The following is a 23,417-nucleotide window of genomic DNA, read 5'->3' as shown; positions in this document are numbered from 1 at the left end:
CACCAGCTACGCCAAACAAAAATAACAACAGTAAACCTGTACAGTATCAGAAAATGGTGGACAATTAGCAAGTCAGGAAATAGCCACTGTGAACTTGTGCTTCTTGGGACTGGGTGCTTTTGAGTGCCGAGACAATCATCATCATAATTTTTTTTTTCATTTTAAGAACATAGCCCGACTCCGTCCATCACTTTCATTCTCTGATCCATGCATTTATCACATACTACAGTATTAATTGTCCCTGTACCCTAGAAACCGCCCATGAATGATACGGGAAAAGGCCCAAATGATACTGTGTCAAAGCCCAGGGCAGTGATACTGATAAAATATAGAGTTTAACCATGTCCAGTATCAGCCCCCGTAGCTGTCCACTCAGAGCGCGCTGCTCTGGTATCGTGCCCGTGAAACAACCAATCAGAGAACAGCACACGAGTGCTTAGTGCCTAGTGCTTCTCCAGTCACCAAAAAACCCAAACTTGATTAATGGAACTTTAATTGTCAGACATTGATAAGATAAGACTGTTGATAAAATATTATTGTTGAAATATTTTAGCAATTGTTGTGTTTACACTGTTTAGATATAATACATGTAATAAACTGAATATTTTCTGGAAACAAAATGGTCTTTTGATTAAATAGTACGTGATAATAAGCTCATGATTAAATAGTATGTGATAATAAGATCATCACATGGTTTGTCTGGTATCAGGCCCAGTATCATGCCCCCGCGTGCCAGTATGAGCCTGACACTTGGGGGCATGATACCTGGCCTGATACCAGACAAACCATGTGATATCCTATAATTATCACATCCAGAATCGACTACTGCATCAGTATTCTTTCCGGTACAACATCCAAAACCCTCAACAAACTACTCCTCACCTCCACCCGCTCCCGTGAACACATCATCCCTGCCCTTAAAAACCTCCACGGGCTTCCCGTCCCCCAACGTATCCATATCAAAGTCCTTCTCATCATCTACAAAGCTCTCCACGATCTGACCCCTCCATACCTCACAGACCTCCTTCATCCACACAATCCCCCACGTCCCCTTCGCTCCTCAGACTCTAACCTCCTGGCACTCCCCTGTAAGACCGAACTCCGAACCTGGGGAGACAGAGCCTTCTCCATCGCTGCCCCATTCACTCCGTGCTTGCCCCGACCATCCCACCTTCAAAACCCACCTGTTTAAATCCATTTTTAATGTCGAACTTTTTATCTTAACTTAACTTTTTTCTAACTTGTTTTAGCTTTGAATGACTATTTGGACATTGTATTTTAATGCATCGTTTACTCTATTTTTATTTATTTTTTCTCTACTGTAAAGCGTCTTTAAGTACTGTACTTTGAGAAAAGCGCTATACAAATAAAATGTATTATTATAATAATCATGGAACCACAAAATAAAACAAGACAGCAACTCTTCTTTAGTGTCTGTAAAATTGAGGTAGCAAATGTTATGTTGGTGTCAATATTTCAGTGTTTTCTTATTGTTGCTTTTTTTCCCAGGCTATAATGACAATGTTTCTTCCCATTGATGTGTCTGCTGTTTTTATCGTCTCCTGTATAGCTGCTCAGCGGCTCTGCCAAGTTTGTTTGTAATGGTCATAAATCATTGCTGCATTGCTACATCAGCTACAGATTCTTGCATTTGACTGTACATAAAGTTTACATCCCTGGGAGCAATAACAAAAACAAAAAAAAACGCGCTCCTTTGGTCTTGGTAACGTCATTACATTCCATACACAAATGGAGGGTGTTGTCATTGTCTGACGCCCTCTTCTCAATCACGCTTTCTTTAGCTTGAGGATTAACTCGGTGCCAGATTGTTTAATGATGCTCACATCCAAGCCAAGTCTGAGGAAACGTAATTTCAAGGAAGTACATGCAGGTGTGTGGGAAATGGAGCCATGGCACCGAGGGTCTGCCCAACTGATTTTCCATCATGGCACATCCTTACCCTTCCAATGCCGACATAAGCAACTAATGCATGTTTAATGAAAAGCATGCATCGCCACAATATATGTTTGTTAATATATATTCTCACAAAAATTTCTATGAATTCCAAAAAGTCCTAAAATTATGCAAATGAAGTTGTAGTTTTACTGAGTAAATGTCAAAATTTGTTCTCATTAAACAACAAGAACAGTCACTCATAACAGGCATACGTTTGGGTTCATATTAGATTCCCATAGGATTACACTTTTTTTTCCCACACATTAAAATTTTATTCCGGTCATTTTGTAAAAATCATTCTATTCTTTCAAAAATATGTAAAATTGGGGGAATTTTGTAATTTTTTAAAATATGTTTTATTTAAATGTTAATATGTTTTGTTTGTAAAATAAACTCCTCATGTAAAAGTACAGTACTTTTAGAATTTAGCTAAAATATATTCCATAATAAATATTCTTGGAAAATTACAGCATTATTTTAGTAATATGACACTTTTTTTGACTTTACTTCTCCTACAGGATCGGGCAGCGAGCATCGATGGGAACAGGCCTAAGGAAAATGTAATAAATCTGAAAAAATATATAATGAAAATCAATGTATCACACAAATTAGTATGTGTCGTTTATTAGACTAGATCTAGTATGAACAGCAAATATATTTTTATTTTACATTGATACATAAGGCAAATATTTGTTTTTCAAGCACAATTAACAGTGATTTTGAAATAAAACATCTAAACATGTCAAAAAGCGGACACAATCCACAACGTAAATATCTGATGAAGCCAGCGGGAATGAACATGGCCAATAGGTAGTTTCATTTGTGTCATTCACAGACAAAAATGTGCATTTTCATGACCTTTTGCTGGTGTTCCATGATCAGAAGCCCCTGTAGCTGGACAGCTCCCATTCTGAGTGATGGGAGAACGCACTGTGTCCCACGCTTAAAAAAAAAAAGTCTTTACAGTAAAGAGGCCACAGCCCTGTAAAACCAGAAGAATAAATTATAATTATTATGTATTATGTATTTAGAGGTGTTTGTAAATGATTTGAGGTGCCTTACTGAAAGATGGAGGCGGAAAGCTCATCAACAAGACCTCCTGAAATGAACAACACATTATTGTTAGGATAAAAAAAAACAAAAGACCAATATTTAGATACATAGATAGACCGACCGACTGATAAAAGCAATTTTACAAATATTTGTACAAATCTGAATAGGCCTACGTGATTACAGTCTCCTTTTTTATTCCCACTCTCCTATTAAAAAAATAAAACTAAACATTTTACAGCAAACTACCACCCGGCCTGCTTTAAAACCTTTCTAAGTGTTGAGCTCCGGGCCAATACCAGCCTATGAATGTCATCAGACTGGTCCGTGAGTTCATAAAAACTAGCAAACATATTTGCAGTAGTTTCCCGAAAACACCAGCGCACTCTTGTCGTAAACAGTGGAACCTCAGGTATCTCTGCCCTCGTTCATCATTTTTCAAACGCTGACGTTGCCACAGTTTTGCCTCTTGGCATGCATTCTTCAGTTAGCGTACAATATGGCACTGATGTCGTTGTCGTGTTACTAAGATTATGAAGGTAAAAGTAACCTTTAATGTTCATTTATCCCTCACATCATTTAGGTCTATTACTCTTATATCTCTATTATCTATTACTCTTACGTCTACTCCTTATTTCTAAAATCACAAATACTTAAACTTACTATGGTACCCATTATGTCATTGTATGGTCATATCACCTCGTACTTCGGTACGTGACAAAAATTAAATTAAATTAAAATGCATTAAATTAAATTAATTACTTAATTAATTAAATAATTAATTAATAAAACATTAATTAACTAAAATTACAAATACAATTAAAATTGAAAAAAATAAATTAATAAAAAAAACTTAAACTATATTAGGAAAGCAGGAAGTGAACAAATGTAACAGTTACTGATTGTCATGATGTGCTATATATATATATCACTATATTGACACTTACTATGGTACCCATTATGTCATTGGATGCTCATATCACCTCGTACGTCGGTATGTGACAAAAATAAAATGAAATAAAATATTAAAATGTATTTAATTAAATCAATTACTTAATTAACTAAATGATTAATTAATTAAATATTAAATATTTAATTAAAATTATAAATAAAATTAAAATTGAAAAAAAAATAATTAATAAAAAAACCTTTAACTATATTAGGAAAGCAGGAAGTGAACAAATGTAACAGTTACTGATTGTAAAAGTACCAGATGGAGGGGTAGGATTTAATAAGCTTTGCTTCTTCCTACTCCTTTTGGACATGTGGAACTGTGAACTGATTATGGGATGCATTCAATTGTAATCTGATGCATGTTCAAATGAAATAAAACCATTACCTATTTATATGCATTGTTGCAAACTATATTTCAAAAATCCTGATGAATCATGTACCTGGTGTGCAAATGGTGTCACACAGTATCGGGCAAAGGTAGCACTGGGAGCATTCCTGCATGGAAGACAGGAAGTCATTATGCATGTACTGTACATATAGTGTCAAACACTCCCGTTAGTATAAGGAAGAGAAGACGCATACTTGACAGCCTTCACAGTGAGACGACTCATCGTCCTCCTCGCATGGACACTTGTCACACTCGCTGGCACAGTGCTACACACAACAAGAAGAGGTCGCCCTTTTTTTGCGGACGTCTGATTGAAATGATTCGGAATGTTTGTATACCTTGCAGATGGAGCAAACATTGCACAAAGAGCCTGAATGGAAGTGCCGTGTGTCGGTTTCTGCCAAGTCGTCGTCTTTATCTGTTAGAACATCAGCAGAATCATGAGGGAACCATCTTGATTGATGAATAGCAACACTACAAATGGTTGGGATGTAAGACGGTCAACTAAATTATACCGTTTATCGTTTAGTATATCGTTTTTAGATAATCCGCTCCTGGCAGAGGGCTGCACGGTGGTCTAGTGGTTAGCGCGCAGACCTCACAGCTAGGAGACCTGGGTTCAATTCCACCCTCAGCCATCTCTGTGTGGAGTTTGCATGTTCTCCCCGTGCATGCGTGGGTTTTCTCCGGGTACTCCGGTTTCCTCCCACATTCCAAAAACATGCTAGGTTAATTGGCGACTCCAAATTGTCCATAGGTATGAATGTGAGTGTGAATGGTTGTTTGTCTATATGTGCCCTGTGATTGGCTGGCGACCAGTCCAGGGTGTACCCCGCCTCTTGCCCGAAGACAGCTGGGATAGGCTCCAGCACCCCCACGACCCTCGTGAGGATAAGCGGTAGACAATGAATGACTAATAAGCCTTACTAGAATTGGCACACTTTTACATATTACTTAACCATATCATGACTTTATAAGCCCTTTATAAACCATTTATTACTAAAAGTGACTTTTTAAATGGAAGGGTCGAAATGGAAACAAGCATGTTCACCTTCATCATTCTCCTCTTCCTCCTCAGTCTTGTCAGGGACCTGCTCTTCATCCATATCATCCTCATCAGCTTGCTCCTCCTCCACTGATTCTGCTTCATCCTCAACATCTTGCATCAGTTCCTCTACTGATTCTGCCTCCTCCTCTTCCTCAGCCACCGACTTATTGGCATCTTCTTCAGGTTCCTCACTCTCAGTCTCATCGGCCTCTTTGTCAGACTCCCCATCTTCAGTGGGGTCTTCTTCTACAGTCTCCTTTTCCACAGTACTTTCCTCCTCCTCCTCCTCCTCAATCTCTTCATTACTTTCAGCCCCATCATCTGATTCTTCCTCTGCTACCCCTTCCTCCTCCTTCTCCTTCTCTTCCCCAGCACCATCCCCATCTTCATCTGCAAACAGGTCAACACTCCTGTCGTTTTCCAAGCGATCCTGAGCCCCCGCCATACCAGACAGCTGCGTTGGTGACGGGCAAAGCAGTAACATCAGAACAAGACCCGCCACCCAGATTTTTACAAGTACCATCTTTTGACTTCAGACCGGGAGGAGGAAATTTGGGGTATAATAGGAGCAGGAGGTGAAGCTGTCAGAGGACTCCCGAGTCAGCTATGAGCCGGAGGACACACACGAGTTGGTGAGTGAGTGATTGACAGCGGCACATGTCGGGAAGAATGCTACTGTTGCTTTTAGCCTGTTTGGCTAAGGGAGGGTGCTTCTGGGGCAGCTTTAGCAGGCTTAAATGGTAGAGACAACATAGGGTCAGGTTGCAATATGATTTTTTTTTTTTAAATCACAGAACTTGAGGTTGAACCCAATCGAAACTTTTCATAACATTTGGTACACCTGCAACCATAACATCCACTGTTTAAAACTGAGCACTGTTGTCGCTGGAAAGGCAGAATTTATTATAGAAGTGGTGTAAGAGCCATAAGGTATCAGTTGGGGGTCCATATATGGTCCAGTTTTCCTGGTCGCTGTTACTAAACCCCAATGCACTGCAATGGACAACGCTCCAACAGTTAACATTTGCGATGGTGCGGCTGACAGGTGGCCCGGTTGTCTATTTACGGTAAAGACTCCTTCAAGAGGAACGCTCTGGTGCTACGACCTTCACAAGAGCCGTGACTAACCTGCCCACATGCCTGGGAAGCACCTTCACACCCTGTCACGCGACACTACATCCAACAACACGGATCGGCCGTAACATTAGGTATACCTTCTGTCTACTAAAATGTCCACCTTGCATTAAATGAGACAGCTATAAATTGTACATATTTTATTAAAACAAATATTTGCACTTTAGAGTTGCAAAAGTGTGCATCCATCAAAAATATTTTGCATTAAAACAAACAACTCCAGTGATCATGCATACATTTAGCCCCCACCCCTTGTGTCAAACCACATTTTAAGTGTTAAATATAGACGATATGCAGTGGAAAAATATAAATACAACATGAAAAAGGACCTTTAAAAAGCATCTAGATGTACTCAACACTGTAACAATGTAACAGCTACTTTGGAATCCAGTCATAATATGGCAAGCGGTTGGCATGGCAACAGCTGAGGTTATAAAACTGAAGACTTTTAGCCCTCACCAAAGGTTGCAGCATCAAGAGCTAGAACAAGGAGATGGGAACGCATCTGGAAAAATAAATACATGAATAAATAAAAAAGTAAGTGAGGTATAGAGTACGAGTTGAAACATTTTAGGTTGGTACCTTTCAAAATGGGGGGCGGCCGAGGAGGTTTGAAGGAGCTACCTTGTGCCAAAGTATCCACAATCCAGCTCAGAGCGTTGGCGCAATATTCCATCTGTGATGTGAATTGACACAAGAGTGTAACGTAAGAGGAGTTCATTCAATTTAGTGTAGGGGTGTCCTGATCCCTTATTGATATCAAACATGGGTCCAATATCAGCAAAAAGAAAAATTAATTCTATTGGTCTGCATCTAAAATCTCAGATACAAGCAGTCCATTCCAGACTCTGCTCTGTTACGTCTATAAATCAGTAAGACAGGTTAGGCTGAATAAATTCACGAATGAGAATCCATTGAAATGATGCTGGTAACAATAAAGATTAGGAAGCTGCACATTTCTATGTGGCACAAACCTCCGTAGAGGAACAAAAGTATGAAACTCTCTGCTACATGATCACAACATAAATCAAAAATGACGATATGTATTAAAGGAAGACACCTTACTCCCCGCTAGCCCCCCCGGAACAATTACAGGTAAGTTGAATAGACATGCCACGGCGGTTTTCATTGTAAATTTATGGAACATTGTCTTTATCATGGGGCTTATCACAGTGGACGAGTGTGCAGACCTAACAGCTAATAGACCTGAGTTCAATCCCACCCTCAGCTATCATCTCTGTGTGGAGTTTGCATGTTCTCCCCGTGCATGCGTGGGTTTTCTCCGGGTACTCCGGTTTCCTCCCACATTCCAAAAACATGCTAGGTTAATTGGCGACTCCAAATTGTCCATAGGTATGAATGTGAGTGTGAATGGTTGTTTGTCTATATGTGCCCTGTGATTGGCTGTGTGGCCAACAGTCCAGGGTGTACCCCGCCTCTTACCCGAAGACAGCTGGGATAGGCTCCAGCACCCCGCAACCCACGTGAGGATAAGCGGTAGAAAATGAATGAATGAATTATGCAGAGTTTACTTTTTAAACGATATTCCTACAATAATGTGTATCCTTAGAGCCCGTTTACAAGCACCAACTGAGAAAACAATTGTAAAACATCAGGCTTCGCTACACATCCTAAAGTAAAGCTCTGCCGACTATGTGTCAGTCAGCTATTTTTATTATTTTTCTTCAACGAACAGGCAAACCTAGCATGATGTTGCTGTTACAATGCGAATGTAATGTAAGCGTTTGTGTAAATAACTATAGTTGCAATAACTAAAAAGAGGGCTAAATGGCGGGTGAGTGGTTAGCGCGCAGACCTCACAGCTAGGAGACTCGAGTTCAATTCCACCCTCTGCCATGTCAGTGTGGAGTTTGCATGTTCTCCCCGTGCATGCGTGGGTTTTCTCCGGGTACTCCGGTTTCCTCCCACATTCCAAAAACATGCTAGGTTAATTGGTGACTCCAAATTGTCCATAGGTATGAATGTGAGTGTGAATGGTTGTTTGTCTATATGTGCCCTGTGATTGGCTGGCTGGCCACCAGTCCAGGGTGTACCCCGCCTCTCGCCCGAAGACAGCTGGGATAAGATAAACGATAGAAAATTAATGAATGTCTTTATCATGGCTGCACGAATGGTTAACGTGCAGGCCACACAGCTATGAGACCCGGGTTCGATTCCTTGTTATTTTCCAGTGGTATCACAATAAAAGAAGCATAATGTAGGGATGTTCGATATTAGATTTTTAGCTGAAAACAGATATTGTCTAACTCTCAATTTCCGATAACTTGTGGTGATACAGCATATTTTTAATATCGGTTTTTATAATTAGATGCAGATATCGACCGATATCACATTTTTATGCTGATATCGGTCAATAATAATTGGACATCCCTAATAAGGTGCTCATTCATGACATGAGATGTGACCTGACATTAGGAAAAAGCTGCTGCCTATAAATTGGTATTGGCAACGAAGTTCTGTACAATGTGGGAACGCTATATCGGAAAGAAAGCCAATATCGAGCATCTCGCGAGTAAAAGTAATACCTCAGTCTCCAGAGTCCTCAGCCTGTGGTCAAAGTCTCTGCTTTCAGTCAAGTGTTTCATCACCCCATCAACTCTAGAATGCATGAACCAACCACAACATTAGGTACACGTGTACATATTAAAACTACATTACAGAAGGCGTGTCCGAGTGTTCTCACTTGGCAGACATGCGCTTCAGCCTCTCGGAGTCGCTGCTCTTCTGGATCTTGCTCTGAGCTGTGAGGAAGTCCTCCTTCTGAATGGTTTCCCACGTCATGAGCCGATTGGCTGCCTTGCCTTTTAACTGTAAAACTAGTGAGACACCATTTTTTATTTTAATTATTCACCATTGTCATATTTTTCTGTTTTATTATAACCCCGTGTGAAGACTGACCAAAGTGGTGGATCTTCACTGAGGGCACCTTGCGGATGTTCCTCTTGATAAAGAGGTTGATGTGAGAGAGGATGATGAAGGGCGGTGCTAGCGAAGGACGGGAGTGATACTGAACAATGAGGTTGTATCGCTGGAACTTCCAGTATATGTCGCTGTTGGCCTGCACCTCGGAGAAGGTGTAGCTGCACAGACAAAACACAGCAGTCACGGTCAAAGAAAATATCATAATAATAATAATAAACTTTGGTGCTGCTGTTTACCTAAACATGGCGATGAGAAGGTTGATGAGCAGGATGTTGGTGACCAGCAGGTATATAACCAGCAGGATTACCACCAGCCAGTTACTGTACATAACCCGACACGGCTCTGCACCTTCTTCAATCAGTGTCACATTGCTGGTGCATGGAACATCCCAGTCCTTTCCCACTGGGAATAACACGGACAAAGGTTGTTAATCTACAGTATATTTTGTTCCTGCATCAAATTCAAATAGAACATGTTTCATAATCCATACATAATGTTTCACAGATTAAATATAACTGGTCCAAGGGTCAGCTGGGATAGGATCCAGCATTAACATTAGTTTTAGCATCTTTCGTTCAAGAAATTGGGTCACTCCTGCTGTAATTTAATTAAGCCGCCCTTCATAAAATGTATAAATATAACCATTACCCCCCCTTAAGTAAATAATGAGCATTGTAATAATCTGCAGTCCAATACCATCCATTTCCTCGACGGGAATCTGTCCAAAAATGTGCAAGTACGGCCTGTAGAAAACCCGGCGGAAGATGCGATCGAGTTGTGGGTCGTAGGAGTATATCAAAGCCTGATTGGCCACTCCGTATGCCATTAGCCACACCCCCAGGAAGAAGAGGAAGAAGAAGACATCCTTCATCTGAAAACAACATTATTATTATTAGTAGTATTATTCATTCATTCATTTATTCATTCTTTACCGCTTATCCTCACGAGGGTCGTGGGGGTGCTGGAGCCTATCCCAGCAGTCTTCGGGCGAGAGGCAGGGTACAGCCTGGACTGGTGGCCAGCCAATCACAGGGCACATATAGACAAACAACCATTCACACTCACATTCTTACAGATGGACAATTTGGAGTGGCCAATTAACCTAGCATGTTTTTGGAATGTGGGAGGAAACCGGAGTACCCGGAGAAAACCCACGCATGCACGGGGAGAACATGCAAACTCCACACAGAGATGGCTGAGATTGGAATTGAACCCTGGTCTCCTAGCTGTGAGGTCTGCGTGCTAACCACTCATCCACCGTGCAGCCCCAAACACTAATCATTCATTCATTCATTTTCTACCGCTTATCCTCACGAGGGTTGCGGGGGGTGCTGGAGCCTATCCCAGCTGTCTTCAGGCGAGAGGCGGGGTACACCCTGGACTGGTGGCCAGCCAATCACAGGGCACATATAGACAAACAACCATTCACACTCACATTCATACCTATGGACAATTTGGAGTCGCCAATTAACCTAGCATGTTTTAGGAATGTGGGAGGAAACCGGAGTACCCGGAGAAAACCCACGCATGCACGGGGAGAACATGCAAACTCCACACAGAGATGGCTGAGGGTGGAATTGAACCCTGGTCTCCTAGCTGTGAGGTCTACGCGCTAACCACTTGCCCACCGTGCAGCCTATTATTATTCATTCATTCATTCATTTTCTACCGCTTATCCTCACAAGGGTCTTATTATTATTATAACATACTCAGAACTACTGATGTGTCACTTCCTCTTACCATCTTTCCAACGATGATGATTTTTGGTCCCAGCTGTTTATGAATGGCAAAGATGTGAATGAGTCGAAGGGTGAAGACCATGTAGTCCACACACAGAGCATCCCGGCCAAATTCATAGGACCAGTTGAACATCCTGCAACAGATGAACATCCACTCTACATTTTACAGCAATGACGCCTCCTAATGGCTTTAGTGCTTCTTTACAGAGTATCATTAAGGACAGGTAGTGTACACAGTAGACATATTGACACGGCAGGATGGTGATCATGATAATGTCGCATGTATATTTTTGTATAATCCTATTGTTTACAGCTACTCAACTGGAATCATCTGACATGTTTGCATTTGCCCTTCAGAAAAACATCACAAGCATACAGTAGCCTGTCAGACAGGTATGCAGGTGCATTGCCAAGTATGAGAAGAGGCGAGCCAAAAATGTGTGAGGCCGACACAAATGGAGGGAAATTAACTAGGGCAGACGCACAGATGAAGTAATTCATGCACCTGTATACTTGTGTGACAGCCGCCTGTACGTGATGTTTTTCAGAAGTGCAACCATGCAGAAACATGGTGGCCTGCCAGATTATTCCAGTTGAGTAGCTGGGAAACAATAAGACTACAAAAAATACATGTCAACAAAGCAACAAAAGCTAAATTTGTTCTCAATCAGAAATCACTCCACACTCTTGATTACTCTCTGATTCTACCATATCTTACTTATTGTGTTGAAATATGGGCTAATAACTATAAAAGCAATCTTCACTCGCTAAATGTACTGCAAAAAAGGTCAGTAAGGATAATTCATAATGTCGCCTACAGAGAACATACTAACTCCTTATTTCAAAAAATCACAAATACTTCAACTTACTGATATAGTTCATCTTCAAACAGCTAAAATAAGGCATAAGGCTAAAAATAACCAATTAGCTAAAAATGTCATCCAATACTTCTCTACAAGAGAGGAGAAATATGATCTCAGGGAAGAAGTAAATTTGAAACACTTCTATGCTAGGACTACGTTAAAAAGCCATAGCATTTCAGTATGTGGAATCAAACTATGGAATGGATTGAGTAAGACCCTCAAACAATGCACAACGATGAGCCAATTCAAGAAACAATACAAGCAGTTGATGTTTGCTAAATACAAGGATGAAGAGTCTTGAACCAGTCATGATGTGCTATATATATATCACTATATTGACACTTACTATGGTACCCATTATGTCATTGGATGCTCATATCACCTCGTACTTTGGTACGTGACAAAAATAAAATAAAATTGTATTGTATTAAAAAAAATTAATTATATTAGAAAGGCAAGAAGTGAACAAATGTAACATTGTCATGCAAATGTAATGTTACTGGTACTGAAAAGTACCAGAAGGAGCTATATATATATATATATATATATATATATATATATATCACTATATTGACAGTTACTATGGTACCCATTATGTCATTGGATGGTCATATCATCGTACTTCAATACGTGACAAGAAAAGTAAAAAAATATAAAAAAAGAAAAACAAACGAAAAAAAACTTAAACTATATTAGGAAAGCAGGAAGTGAACAAATGTAACAGTTACTGATTGTAAAAGTACCAGATGGAGGGGTAGGATTTAATAAGTTTTGCTTCTTCCTACTCCTTTTGGACATGTGGAACTGTGAACTGATTATGGGATGCATTGAATTGTAATCCGATGCATGTTCAAATGAAATAAAACCATTACCATGTCACATGATCATGATCACCTCCTGCCGTGTTAATGTCCACTGTGTACACTCATCTCTGAAACACCCACGATTTCAGCAAATAACTGCAGTTTTGCATTTTGAACCGAGTTGGCACCAATGTAACGTACTTTACCTGCACACAAGTCCAATGATGAAGAGGATGATGGCGGTGAGGTCACACTTGTTCCACACATCTTGAATGTACACCCTGACCCTCTGCCGCAAAGTCATCGTGCCTAAGAAGAAGGTCTTGGAGAAGCAAAATAAAAACAAAATAAAATACAAATCAATGCGTGCAAAGGAATCCGCTCTCCTCGCTTACCTCCCGGATCTCCTCGCACACGATGGTGAACACCCAGAAGTACAGCACTAGCTCCGTTATGGCAGGACCGGCAGGAGGCGGTGGCTTGAAATCCACCAGCAGCACGTAAGCAAAGAGCAGTAGGAAGAGGAAGTACATGAGGACGTTGCCCAAAAAGGACGTGACGGGCGCAAACCAGAACTGACGCCATCTTGACACAATGAACGGCCGCTCGGGAGGTCTCGGTGTGTGAGGTATGCCTGCGGGAAGAGAGACGGACACGTGATTGGCTCAGCGCTCAGTCAGGAGTGCGAGGTGGTGACCTACCTTTGATGGTCGCCGTCCTGGGAGTGTATCCTCCTTGTGCATCTGCTTCACTGGTGCAAACAACATGACTTCAGTCAAAGCCATGAAAATTAATATGATGAATGGCGAGCATGTGATTACATGTGTTTAATGTCGGAGAATGAGAAGATGGTGGTGCCGTAGAGGCTGTCATTGTCCCGACCTACACCGTCCTCGCTCGGCTTCCCGTCGTCCCCCTTCTGGTGGTCCTCTTGTTTCCTGCAAGGTAGTATAAATAAAAGAAATTAAAATAAATCAATAAAAGTAGGCTATGAGCTTTTTCCCTGTGTGATTACCTGAAGGAGATCAAGTTGGTGTAGCAGAGAATGGGGCAGAAAAAGGTGAGCATGAGTTTCCACACCTCTGTGTTCCTCTTCATGTCGCCCCACCAGATCTGGGACAACAGAGACTGTATGGGATAAAAAAAAAAGACTGCATTCACTCCACGGCATCATCTATACTTATTTGAGGGTGAGCTAAGGGACCACAGGAAACCACCTGCACTCCATCGTGGCTGAAGAAAAGCCGAGCGTCTGCACCCATTCCCATCTGGAGGCAGGTGGTGCCGCCCCAGACTGGGGATTTGCGGATCAAAAGGGTAAAGGAACGACTCTCATTGCTGCGGTAACAAGAGCTGAAGACATCTGAAATGTACAGAAACTACATTAAACAGAGAAATCACATTTTGGCAACCATTTTTTTTTCAGTATGTGGAATCAAACTATGGAATGGATTGAGTAAGACCCTCAAACAATGCACAACGATGAGCCAATTCAAGAAACAATACAAGCAGTTGATGTTTGCTAAATACAAGGATGAAGAGTCTTGAACCAGTCATGATGTGCTATATATATATATCACTATATTGACACTTACTATGGTACCCATTATGTCATTGGATGCTCATATCACCTCGTACTTCGGTACGTGACAAAAAATAAAATAAAAAATAATAATTAAAAAAACTTATATTAGGAAAGCAGGAAGTGAACAAATGTAACAGTTACTGATTGTAAAAGTACCAGATGGAGGGGTAGGATTTAATAAGCTTTGCTTCTTCCTACTCCTTTTGGACATGTGGAACTGTGAACTGATTATGGGATGCATTCAATTGTAATCTGATGCATGTTCAAATGAAATAAAACCATTACCATTTTTACTGCTAGTGAAAATAGAGTACAAGCTGTACACTGACGACCCTGAAGTATATCCAAGTAAATCTGAATTTCTATAGTATTGTCCATTGAGAGGGCTGCACAGCGGAAGAGTGGTTAGCGCGCAGGCCTCACAGCTAGGAGACCCAAGTTCAATTCCACCCTCGGCCATCTCTGTGTGGAGTTTGCATGTTCTTCCCGTGCATGTGTGGGTTTTCTCCGGGTACTCCGGTTTCCTCCCACATTCCAAAAACATGCTAGGTTAATTAGCGACTCCAAATTGTCCATAGGTATGAATGTGAGTGTGAATGGTTGTTGTCTATATGTGCCCTGTGATTGGCTGGTGACCAGTCCAGTGTGTACCCCACTTCTCCCCCGAAGCCAGCTGGGATAGGCTCCAGCACCCACACGACCCTCGTGAGAATAAGCGGTAGAAAATGAATGAATGAATGAATGAATGAGAAGATATAAAGTGTGTATGGTGTACTCACTTTTGTGAAATCTGAATGAGTCTTACCATGTGCCAGGTTCTCAAATTTCTGGGCCAACTCTTTCATGGAGAGTTTGGTTTCAGTTTCAACTTCTAGTTTGGAAAGTTCCCTTAGCATCTTGCACCCACTCAGAGCACTCAAAACAGACTCCCCTGCCTTGAAAGTACAAGAAGAACTCATGTTTAGTATTTTGCAAGTAATCACATCATTTATTTCTGCTAGTATGAGCAGATACCATCTCCCAGAAGAAGGTGGCCATCTCACTGCGGTTCTGGAGGATGGCCCAGATGAAGAGTGAAGCCCAGGGAAAGAGGCAGCGCCTCTCCCGATATAAGCAGTCTCCACGCAACAGCTTACTGGCACGCTTTTGGGGGGGGGGGGGTAGTTGATCACCATTCAGGATAATGCAGTGCAACACATAACAGGAAGCTTAACAATACCCGCATTGCCCTCCTCTTGGATAAGATCTGCTCCAAGTCCAAGGCATCATAGTAGAAAGGCTGGCAGATATCCCCCATTAACAGCTCAAGCACTCTTGAGACCTTCAGGGAAAAGAATACGAATAAATCATGAAAAAATGACAGTAGGAACACATCGAAAGGTATCCAGAAGTTGTATGAACACCTCAAAAAGGCTAAGCTCAGTCGCTGGTCCACTGTGGATGCTCTCAGCTGCGACTTTGTGAGGAGAATCCTGTGAGTGCGGTGTACCGAGTCTCTCCACCAGGCGGCGCTGGAGGAGCTGGTAGAGAAGCGTCCCATCAGCCACTGATCTGTAGAGGCTTTCCAGCCTTCCGTAGGTCAGGTAGTCCAGGATGTTGAGGCCATTCTCGGTGAAGAGGCGCACAAATTGAGGCTTGTCGTTGATCAGGGCATCTGTCATGGAGTCCTCCAAGTCGTCATACTGTTTATATACCAACAATCATATCAATTAATCATAACTTAAGTATTCATCTCTTGCTTGTGTTTCTTTTCCCCGCACCCTCCACTGGATGTCTCCATTGAAGAGTTCACTTTTGGCGATGTCCACCCTGTTCCATGTGACTGCGAGCTTCAGCTCTTCATTGTACGGGCTGTGGTCCACGGAGGCGCGCTGCTTAGTTGCTGCGAAGACACACACACACACACACACACACACACACACACGCCAATAGGTTGAACATGGCAATGTTCTTAAGAGTGGATTTAATGTATAATACCTCCCACTAGAGCTTTGAGCAGGACTGTGTCAAAATCATTGGGGCCTTCCTGCTCTCCATGGTAGATGGTGATCAGGTCTTTGTTGTTGTAGATGCTCAGAGCCTGCGGAGGGCAAAGGGTATCAATAAAATAAAAATAAAGTATAATCTGGATTAATTTTGGTACAGTACAGAATTGTTTTTTTCTACATGTAACGTGTTAAAAAAACAACAACTCAGTTTTGTACTGCATTACTTATGGTACCCTGACTAACCAGGTGTGATGTGTGATGAGACTTTCAGGTAAAATGAAAGGAAAGGTATACAAAACTGTGGTGAGACCAGCCATGTTGTTTGGTCTAGAGACAGTGCCACTGAGGAAAAGACAGGAAGCAGAACTGGGAGGTAGCAGAGATGAGGATGCTGAGGTTCTCATTGGGAGTGACCAGGATGGATAGGATCGGGAATGAGTACATCAGAGTGACATTTCATGTTAGCTGGAGGTAGCAGAGATGAGGATGCTGAGGTTCTCATTGGGAGTGACCAGGATGGATAGGATCAGGAATGAGTACATCAGAGGGACATTTCATGTTAGCTGGAGGGAGCAGAGATGAGGATGCTGAGGTTCTCATTGGGAGTGACCAGGATGGATAGGATCCGGAATGAGTACATCAGAGTGACATTTCATGTTAGCTGGAGGTAGCAGAGATGAGGATGCTGAGGTTCTCACTGGGAGTGACCATGATGGATAGGATCAGGAATGAGTACATCAGAGGGACATTTCATGTTCGCTGGAGGGAGCAGAGATGAGAATGCTGAGGTTCTCATTGGGAGTGACCATGATGGATAGGATCGGGAATGAGTACATCAGAGGGACATTACATGTTAGAGGCCTTTGAGATAAAGTCAGAGAGGCCAGACTGAGATGTTTCGGACATGTCCAGAGGAGAGATAGTAAGTATATTGGTATGAGTAATTATATATTATAATTATATTGGTAATATATTGGTATGCTGCCATGTATGAGGCGTAGAACATGAGGGTAGTTGTAGTTGGTGTGAGAGAGACAGATGCAGAAAACAGAGTTGGGTGGAATTTGGTGCCCCCTGAAGGGAAAAGCTCAAAGAAAAAAAGAAGAAGAAGCCAAAACCCGATGAGCAAGAGGCCTTTGGGACTTCGGATCCAAATGGACTTTCACTTGTATAGCGCTGTTGTGCCCTCAAAGTACTGGAAGCGTGTTGACACTGCTATCACATATTATTTTCAATACAACTGTATGTTAACTCATTTGATCCATCTCAGGGTTTAATAACAATGATACGTGTTATTTAAATGTATTTTACGCCCATTGTTATTGTTAAAAAGCGGTGTCATGTGAACATACTGATCTTTAAAGTGTCAAAAAATATTTTTTTCATATATATATGTATACAGCAGTAGTGTCAAAACACTGACTTATTTACTTAAATGTAACATGTAACAGTGAATTTCAGCTAAAATGAAAGGAAAGGTATACAAAATTGTGGTGAGACCAGCCATGTTGTTTGGTCTAGAGACAGTGGAGGTAGCAGAGATGAGGATGCTGAGGTTCTCATTGGGAGTGACCAGGATAGATAGGATCAGGAAGGAGTACATCAGAGGGACATTACGTGTTCGAGGCCTTGGAGATAAAGTCAGAGAGGCCAAACTGAGATGGTTGGGACATGTCCAGAGGAGAGATGGTGAATATATTGGTAGGAGGCGTAGAACATGAGTAGGGGTGTAAGAAAATATCGTTTCTGCGATATATTGCGATACTTGGTTCCACGATACTGTATCGATATTAAAAAGTATGATATGGATATTTTAGGCGTTTATCATTGACTGTATATGGTATTTATTCAAGTACAGACACGGCAAAGGTTCATTATGATTTGAATTTAAACCTCCGATCGTTAGGTGGCAGCACTTACTACGTAGTCAATTAGGCAAGGACGTTATCGAGATTGACGAGTGAAACGTCCTCACACATAAACACAGTTCAACATGGCAGAATGCCAGCACATAACAGCGGCCCCTGTGGCGTACAAGGCTGAAGTGTGGACCCATTTTGGATTTCTACACAAAGTAGGGTGTGCAGAAATTGACAAAACCCATGCTGTTTGTAAAATGTGTCGTGTTTCCAGAATAAAATATTCGGGAAACACGACAAATCTGCAAGTCCACTTAGCGAGACACCATGAGGACCTACCAAGCAATGCGAAGGTCCTTTTGTATACTACAAAAGTAGTACTGTGATATTGCAGGTATTTTGTTTTTCAAATTGATATCACTATTTTGTTCAATAATGGTTATTTCAAGCATCCTAAAAGAACTTTTTACTGATGTTAGTTACTTTGTTCCACAAAAATACTGTTCTGATGGTGGATAGGTCAGGGACTGTATACTCTGCATTTTTTCCACAGCTAATAGAATGTGAACATTTGAGCAGAATCTTGAGACATAATTAAATTTATTTGTTTTTTTGGTAAATTTAAAGCTGGATGTTAAAAGCTTTATTTATCCAAATGCTACACTTTAAGTTTCTACAGAGGAAAGTTTGTGATACAGCATAACATACTGTTCTAATGGAATAAAAATGTGTGTTTAGTAAGTGCATATTGCTGGTGTAATTCAGTTTTTTCCAGGAAATAATCTTTAACTACAAGAAAAACAAAAAAAATATCGCCTTGTTAACAGTATCGTGATATATCGTATTGTGAGCCTAGTATCGTGATACGTATCGTATCGCCAGATTCTTGCCAATACACACCCCTAAACATGAGGGTAGTTGTAGTTGGTGTGAGAGAGACAGATGCAGAAGACAGGGTAGGGGGAAGCGATTAATTTTCTGTGTGAATTTGCTGTAATCGAGGTACTCTAATTATTTGAGTGATGGTTGCACCCCTGGAGTACCAACTGCTATGGTATCATACCCAAAGAGTGAAGCAAGACACACTGCGTTTACAAAATAATATGAAGGGTCCCAACAAATGGATGACTACTGTTGTTCTTTTTGGTACTGTTACTACAGTGAATATGGTAAATAAAAAGGGTGGAGAGAGAGAGAGAGAGAGAGAGAGAGAGACTGCTATTGGTGCTTGTTGTTTAATCAGTGAGAGTTGCACAAGAGGAACACAAGCTAAGGGGTCATTGTATCAGGGGACATTTTGCATGAAATGACCTGGCAATGTGCCTTCACTGTTATGAAATATCCTGTATGTACTATGATGGAATTTTAAGCCCAGGGGCATTCAAGAAAGGTCAACCTAGACTTTGTGGTCATGTATTGTATATTATATTAAGACAGGGTATGTGGATTATACCCTTTCTGCCGTGCCCTCCTCCTGTCCTGCCAATCAAAACCCACACAGGCTTATTCCCCTCCCCTTCTTTGCACTTACCCGCTCAACAAGTTTGTCTGTCTCTACTTCAGAGGGAAAGTATTTCCGAACCCGTTCCGCAACTCTGTCCTTCAGGTCCACGCTGGGACCGGCCTCAGAGTCCCCCTCACCGGAGGTCTGGACGACCGGAGTCGATGACAGGTTTTCAAAGACATCACTCAGGAAGTCAGACATGCCTCCTGAGCCTGCCAGCACCAACCAGGGCATAGAGTTCTTCAGGGACAGATCTACTCTCTGGTGCAAAACAAAGTAGGGAGATTTCTCAAAAGTGATGCAATCATGTTTTGACATTGGAGGCCTTACCTCCAGCAGGCTGGCATCACCTGAAACCAGCATGCATAAAACGGGGATATCGATGCTTCCACTGCCTATAAACACCAAACCATAAGAGAGGAATGCAAGAGTTAAAGCATTTTATGAGTAAAGACGGCTAGACTTTACATGTTGTGGAGCAACGCTTGCTTCGACATGCAAAGGCAGTCATGCAAATACCAAAAGAAGTCCTCGGGCAACCAGTGCAGAAAGCATCAGGCTGCAAGGTGCGTATTTTCTCTTAATGCCGGTTATTCATTCATTCATTTTCTACCACTTTTCCTCACGAGGGTCGCGGGGGGCGCTGGAGCCTATCCCAGCTGTCTTCGGGCGAGAGGCGGGGTACACCCTGGACTGGTGGCCAGCCCATCACAGGGCACATATAGACAAACAACCATTCACACTCACATTCATACCTATGGACAATTTGGAGTTGCATGAACACAGAGATGGCCGAGGATGGACTTGAACTCCGGTCTCCTAGCTGTGAGCCCTGCATGCTAACCACTCGTACACCCTGCAGCTGTTTTGTATACCATAACTACAAAAATATTATATTTATTAATATTGAATCATACTTCATTTCACTTATTGCGGTCGGGTCTGGAACCAATTAATCGTGATAAATGAGGGGCAACTGTTTATTCATGCATTCATTCATTCATTTTCTAACGCTTATTCTCACGAGGGTCCCAGCTGTCTTCGGGGGAGAGGCGGGGTACAACCATTCACACTCACATTCATACCTATGGACAATTTGGAGTCACCAATTAACCTAGCATGTTTTTGGAATGTGGGAGGAAACCGGAGTACCTGGAGAAAACCCACGCATTCACGGGGAGAACATGCAAACTCCACACAGAGATGGCCGAGGGTGGAATTGAACCCTGGTCTCCAAGCTGTGAGGTCTGCACGCTAACCACTCGACCTAATGGCGGTTATATGAGTAATAATAACAGCTGACTGATTGATTGCAAAGTCAAGTCCACAAATGTACAATACGTTCTATTCAAAACAAAAGAAGTTACCCCAAATGCCGGTACGCTGGTGGGAGATGTAGTCCTCCATTTTGGCCCTGAAGCCCGTCTCTCCACCTCTGCGTCCCACACTCCCATCATCCACCAGCAGGAAGGCCTGGTAGTTGTTGTCCAGGCAGCATGAATCCCGAGTTGTGTTATGGACATAATACTTGGCAGGAAAACTGCCCTGCAAGGAGGAAAATCAGGTTGAATATTAAAGTCCTGAGCTATGCTACATGGACAAAAGTAGTGGGAAAACTACAAAAAAAAAAGAGGAGACTAAAACCTGTGCATTGACCAGCTGCTGCCGATTGTGGACGAGCCCCCAGGGAGCGACCCCCAGAGCCACCACCTTGTTGAGGGAGACGGAGGAAGCTGCAGTTGCATGATCCCTCACCGCCTCTCCAACGCAGCGCCCGACCCCTTCTCGGAGACCCGCTGTTAGGATCCAGGCTCCTGGAACACAACAAATAAGTCACTATGCATTCCATGCTGAAAATGATTTAAATCCACAGCAGCCATGTTTGTTGTTCCCAAGTATATCTGAAGCATCCTGAAGGATTGTTATGAACACATAGTGTGAGAGCGTCTTATTATCTTAGCTTTGATCTGAGGCCTTAGAGAGGAAAAGCCGGGAGAAATGACCTCAGATGGTGGGAGAACGCCGTGTGCCACCTGCACTTGGCAAACTAGTCAGGAAGACGAGGCCATTGTCGTTCCAAATTAGGGTCACACCCCCAAGGAGGCCCTCTGTTTAAAATAGCTGTCATTGCACAAGCCACCAAACTTCTGCATGTGGAAAAACACTTTTCACATGATCTTTAACAATATTGTTGAGTTTTTACACATCAATGTAGCAGCGAATGTAGCGCTTGTTTGTGTGTTTACCTGTGCTTTGTGAGGCTTTTACCAGTCCCTGCCTGAGAACCTCACGCACCCATGTTTTCACCTTCGTCCTGCCTTCTCCACCAACTACGGAGACCACCAGGTTAGGTGCAGGCAGACCCCAGTGGGCTGTCATTAATGTGTAGACCATAGACGGGGGTGTGTCCCATGACAGGCGCAAGAACTGTGGAGAGATAAATTACAAATTCATGCTATAGGTAAAAACTAATATTCCAAGTTATGAAGTACTGTATTCCCCGTATATTCTCTCATTGGAGTTGGAGCATTTATTTACCGAAACTACAAAGAGGATGGGTGACGATTGAAAAGAAGCAAGTTCACATATGAACTTTGATCATGATTTGGAGTACATATGTTAATGGTAATGGTTTTATTTCATTTGAACGTGCATCAGATTACAATTGAATGCATCACATAATCAGTTCACAGTTCCACATGTCCAAAAGGAGTCGGAAGAAGCAAAGCTTATTAAATCCTACCCCTCCATCTGGTACTTTTACAATCAGTAACTGTTACATTTGTTCACTTCCTGCTTTCTGAATATAATTAAATTAAATTAAATTAAATTAAATTAAATTAAATTAAATTAAATTAAATTAAATTAAATTAAATTAAATTAAATTAAATTAAATTAAATTAAATTAAATTAAATTAAATTAAATTAAATTAAATTAAATGTTATTCACGGTACCATAGTAAGTGTCAATATAGTGATATATATATAGCACATCATGACTGGTTCAAGAATCCTTGTATTTAGCAAACATCAACTGCTTGTATTGTTTCTTGAATTGGCTCATCGTTGTGCATTGTTTGAGGGTCTTACTCAATCCATTCCATAGTTTGATTCCACATACTGAAATGCTATGGCTTTTTAACGTAGTCCTAGCATATAAGTGTTTCAAATGTACTTCTTCCCTGAGGTCATATTTCTCCTCTCTTGTAGAGAAGTATTGGATGAAATTTTTAGCTAATTGGTTATTTTTAGCCTTATTTTAGCTGTTTGAAGATGAACTATATCAGCAAGTTGAAGTATTTTAGAAATAAGGAGTTAGTATGTTCTCTGTAGGCGGCATTATGAATTATCCTTACTGACCTTTTTTGCAGTACATTTAGTGAGTGAAGATTGCATACATACATAAGAATATCAATAAGGCATAATAATAAGGCAACTAAATGTGTTGCATGCTGACCACTGATGATACTTCAAATGTTACCATCTTGTAAATAAAATACTACATCAGGAGGTTGCCGACAGCCATAGCTTTTAATGTCAATGCATTCTGACCCGACGCTAATTATAGTCCCCGTCAGGTATTTGCTTTTGTAGACCACACAC

General features: G+C 41.5%; 2 protein-coding genes across 4 annotated transcripts in view; both read right to left on the bottom strand.

Moving 5' to 3' along the window:
- Positions 1-2,593: 2,593 nt before the first annotated feature.
- Positions 2,594-6,019, bottom strand: LOC131109734 (sarcoplasmic reticulum histidine-rich calcium-binding protein). Of its 3 annotated transcripts, XM_058062013.1 has the most exons (6): positions 5,400-6,019; positions 4,687-4,766; positions 4,543-4,614; positions 4,401-4,455; positions 3,019-3,055; positions 2,831-2,938 (listed from the first exon to the last, which is right to left on the bottom strand). In XM_058062013.1, the coding sequence occupies exons 1-6, from the start codon at positions 5,917-5,919 to the stop codon at positions 2,917-2,919; spliced, it is 786 nt and encodes a 261-aa protein (XP_057917996.1). In that variant the 5' UTR covers positions 5,920-6,019; the 3' UTR covers positions 2,831-2,916. The 3 variants fall into 3 exon arrangements, with proteins under 3 accessions (XP_057917995.1, XP_057917996.1, XP_057917997.1); XM_058062012.1 differs by lacking the exon at positions 4,401-4,455 and having other exon boundaries at positions 2,594-2,938; XM_058062014.1 differs by lacking the exon at positions 2,831-2,938 and having other exon boundaries at positions 3,015-3,055.
- A 377-nt stretch (positions 6,020-6,396) lies between these two features.
- The window catches only part of LOC131110057 (transient receptor potential cation channel subfamily M member 4-like), an 18,748-nt gene continuing 1,727 nt past the window's right edge, over positions 6,397-23,417 (bottom strand). The window contains exons 4-28 of the mRNA XM_058062733.1: positions 22,061-22,241; positions 21,459-21,628; positions 21,182-21,359; positions 20,145-20,209; positions 19,842-20,075; positions 16,441-16,543; positions 16,224-16,345; positions 15,867-16,145; positions 15,683-15,784; positions 15,478-15,606; positions 15,269-15,398; positions 14,096-14,241; positions 13,894-14,006; positions 13,700-13,816; positions 13,580-13,629; positions 13,274-13,512; positions 13,085-13,200; positions 11,214-11,346; positions 10,170-10,344; positions 9,710-9,875; positions 9,450-9,631; positions 9,235-9,367; positions 9,077-9,149; positions 7,113-7,206; positions 6,397-7,035 (exon numbers count right to left, since the gene is read on the bottom strand). Of these exons, the coding sequence (XP_057918716.1) occupies positions 7,004-7,035; positions 7,113-7,206; positions 9,077-9,149; positions 9,235-9,367; positions 9,450-9,631; positions 9,710-9,875; positions 10,170-10,344; positions 11,214-11,346; positions 13,085-13,200; positions 13,274-13,512; positions 13,580-13,629; positions 13,700-13,816; positions 13,894-14,006; positions 14,096-14,241; positions 15,269-15,398; positions 15,478-15,606; positions 15,683-15,784; positions 15,867-16,145; positions 16,224-16,345; positions 16,441-16,543; positions 19,842-20,075; positions 20,145-20,209; positions 21,182-21,359; positions 21,459-21,628; positions 22,061-22,241 (3,462 nt within the window). The 3' untranslated portion in view covers positions 6,397-7,003. The remainder of the gene's footprint in view (positions 7,036-7,112; positions 7,207-9,076; positions 9,150-9,234; positions 9,368-9,449; positions 9,632-9,709; positions 9,876-10,169; positions 10,345-11,213; positions 11,347-13,084; positions 13,201-13,273; positions 13,513-13,579; positions 13,630-13,699; positions 13,817-13,893; positions 14,007-14,095; positions 14,242-15,268; positions 15,399-15,477; positions 15,607-15,682; positions 15,785-15,866; positions 16,146-16,223; positions 16,346-16,440; positions 16,544-19,841; positions 20,076-20,144; positions 20,210-21,181; positions 21,360-21,458; positions 21,629-22,060; positions 22,242-23,417) is intronic.

Source organism: Doryrhamphus excisus, chromosome 22 (genome assembly GCF_030265055.1).
Source record: "Doryrhamphus excisus isolate RoL2022-K1 chromosome 22, RoL_Dexc_1.0, whole genome shotgun sequence".
Classification (NCBI taxonomy): domain Eukaryota; kingdom Metazoa; phylum Chordata; class Actinopteri; order Syngnathiformes; family Syngnathidae; genus Doryrhamphus; species Doryrhamphus excisus.
Note: the sequence above shows the minus strand (reverse complement) of the source record. Positions and strands in the feature narration are given on the sequence as shown.

What these genes read in the sequence shown, in the direction of transcription:
- LOC131109734 (XM_058062012.1), bottom strand. Translation starts at nt 5,919, where the DNA reads ATGGTACTTGTAAAAATCTGGGTGGCGGGTCTTGTTCTGATGTTACTG. An exon ending in GGAAGAGGAGAATGATGAAG is followed by an intron (nt 4,767 to 5,399) that starts GTGAACATGCTT and finishes ATGTTCTAACAG; the next exon opens with ATAAAGACGACGACTTGGCA. An exon ending in ATGTTTGCTCCATCTGCAAG is followed by an intron (nt 4,615 to 4,686) that starts GTATACAAACAT and finishes TGTTGTGTGTAG; the next exon opens with CACTGTGCCAGCGAGTGTGA.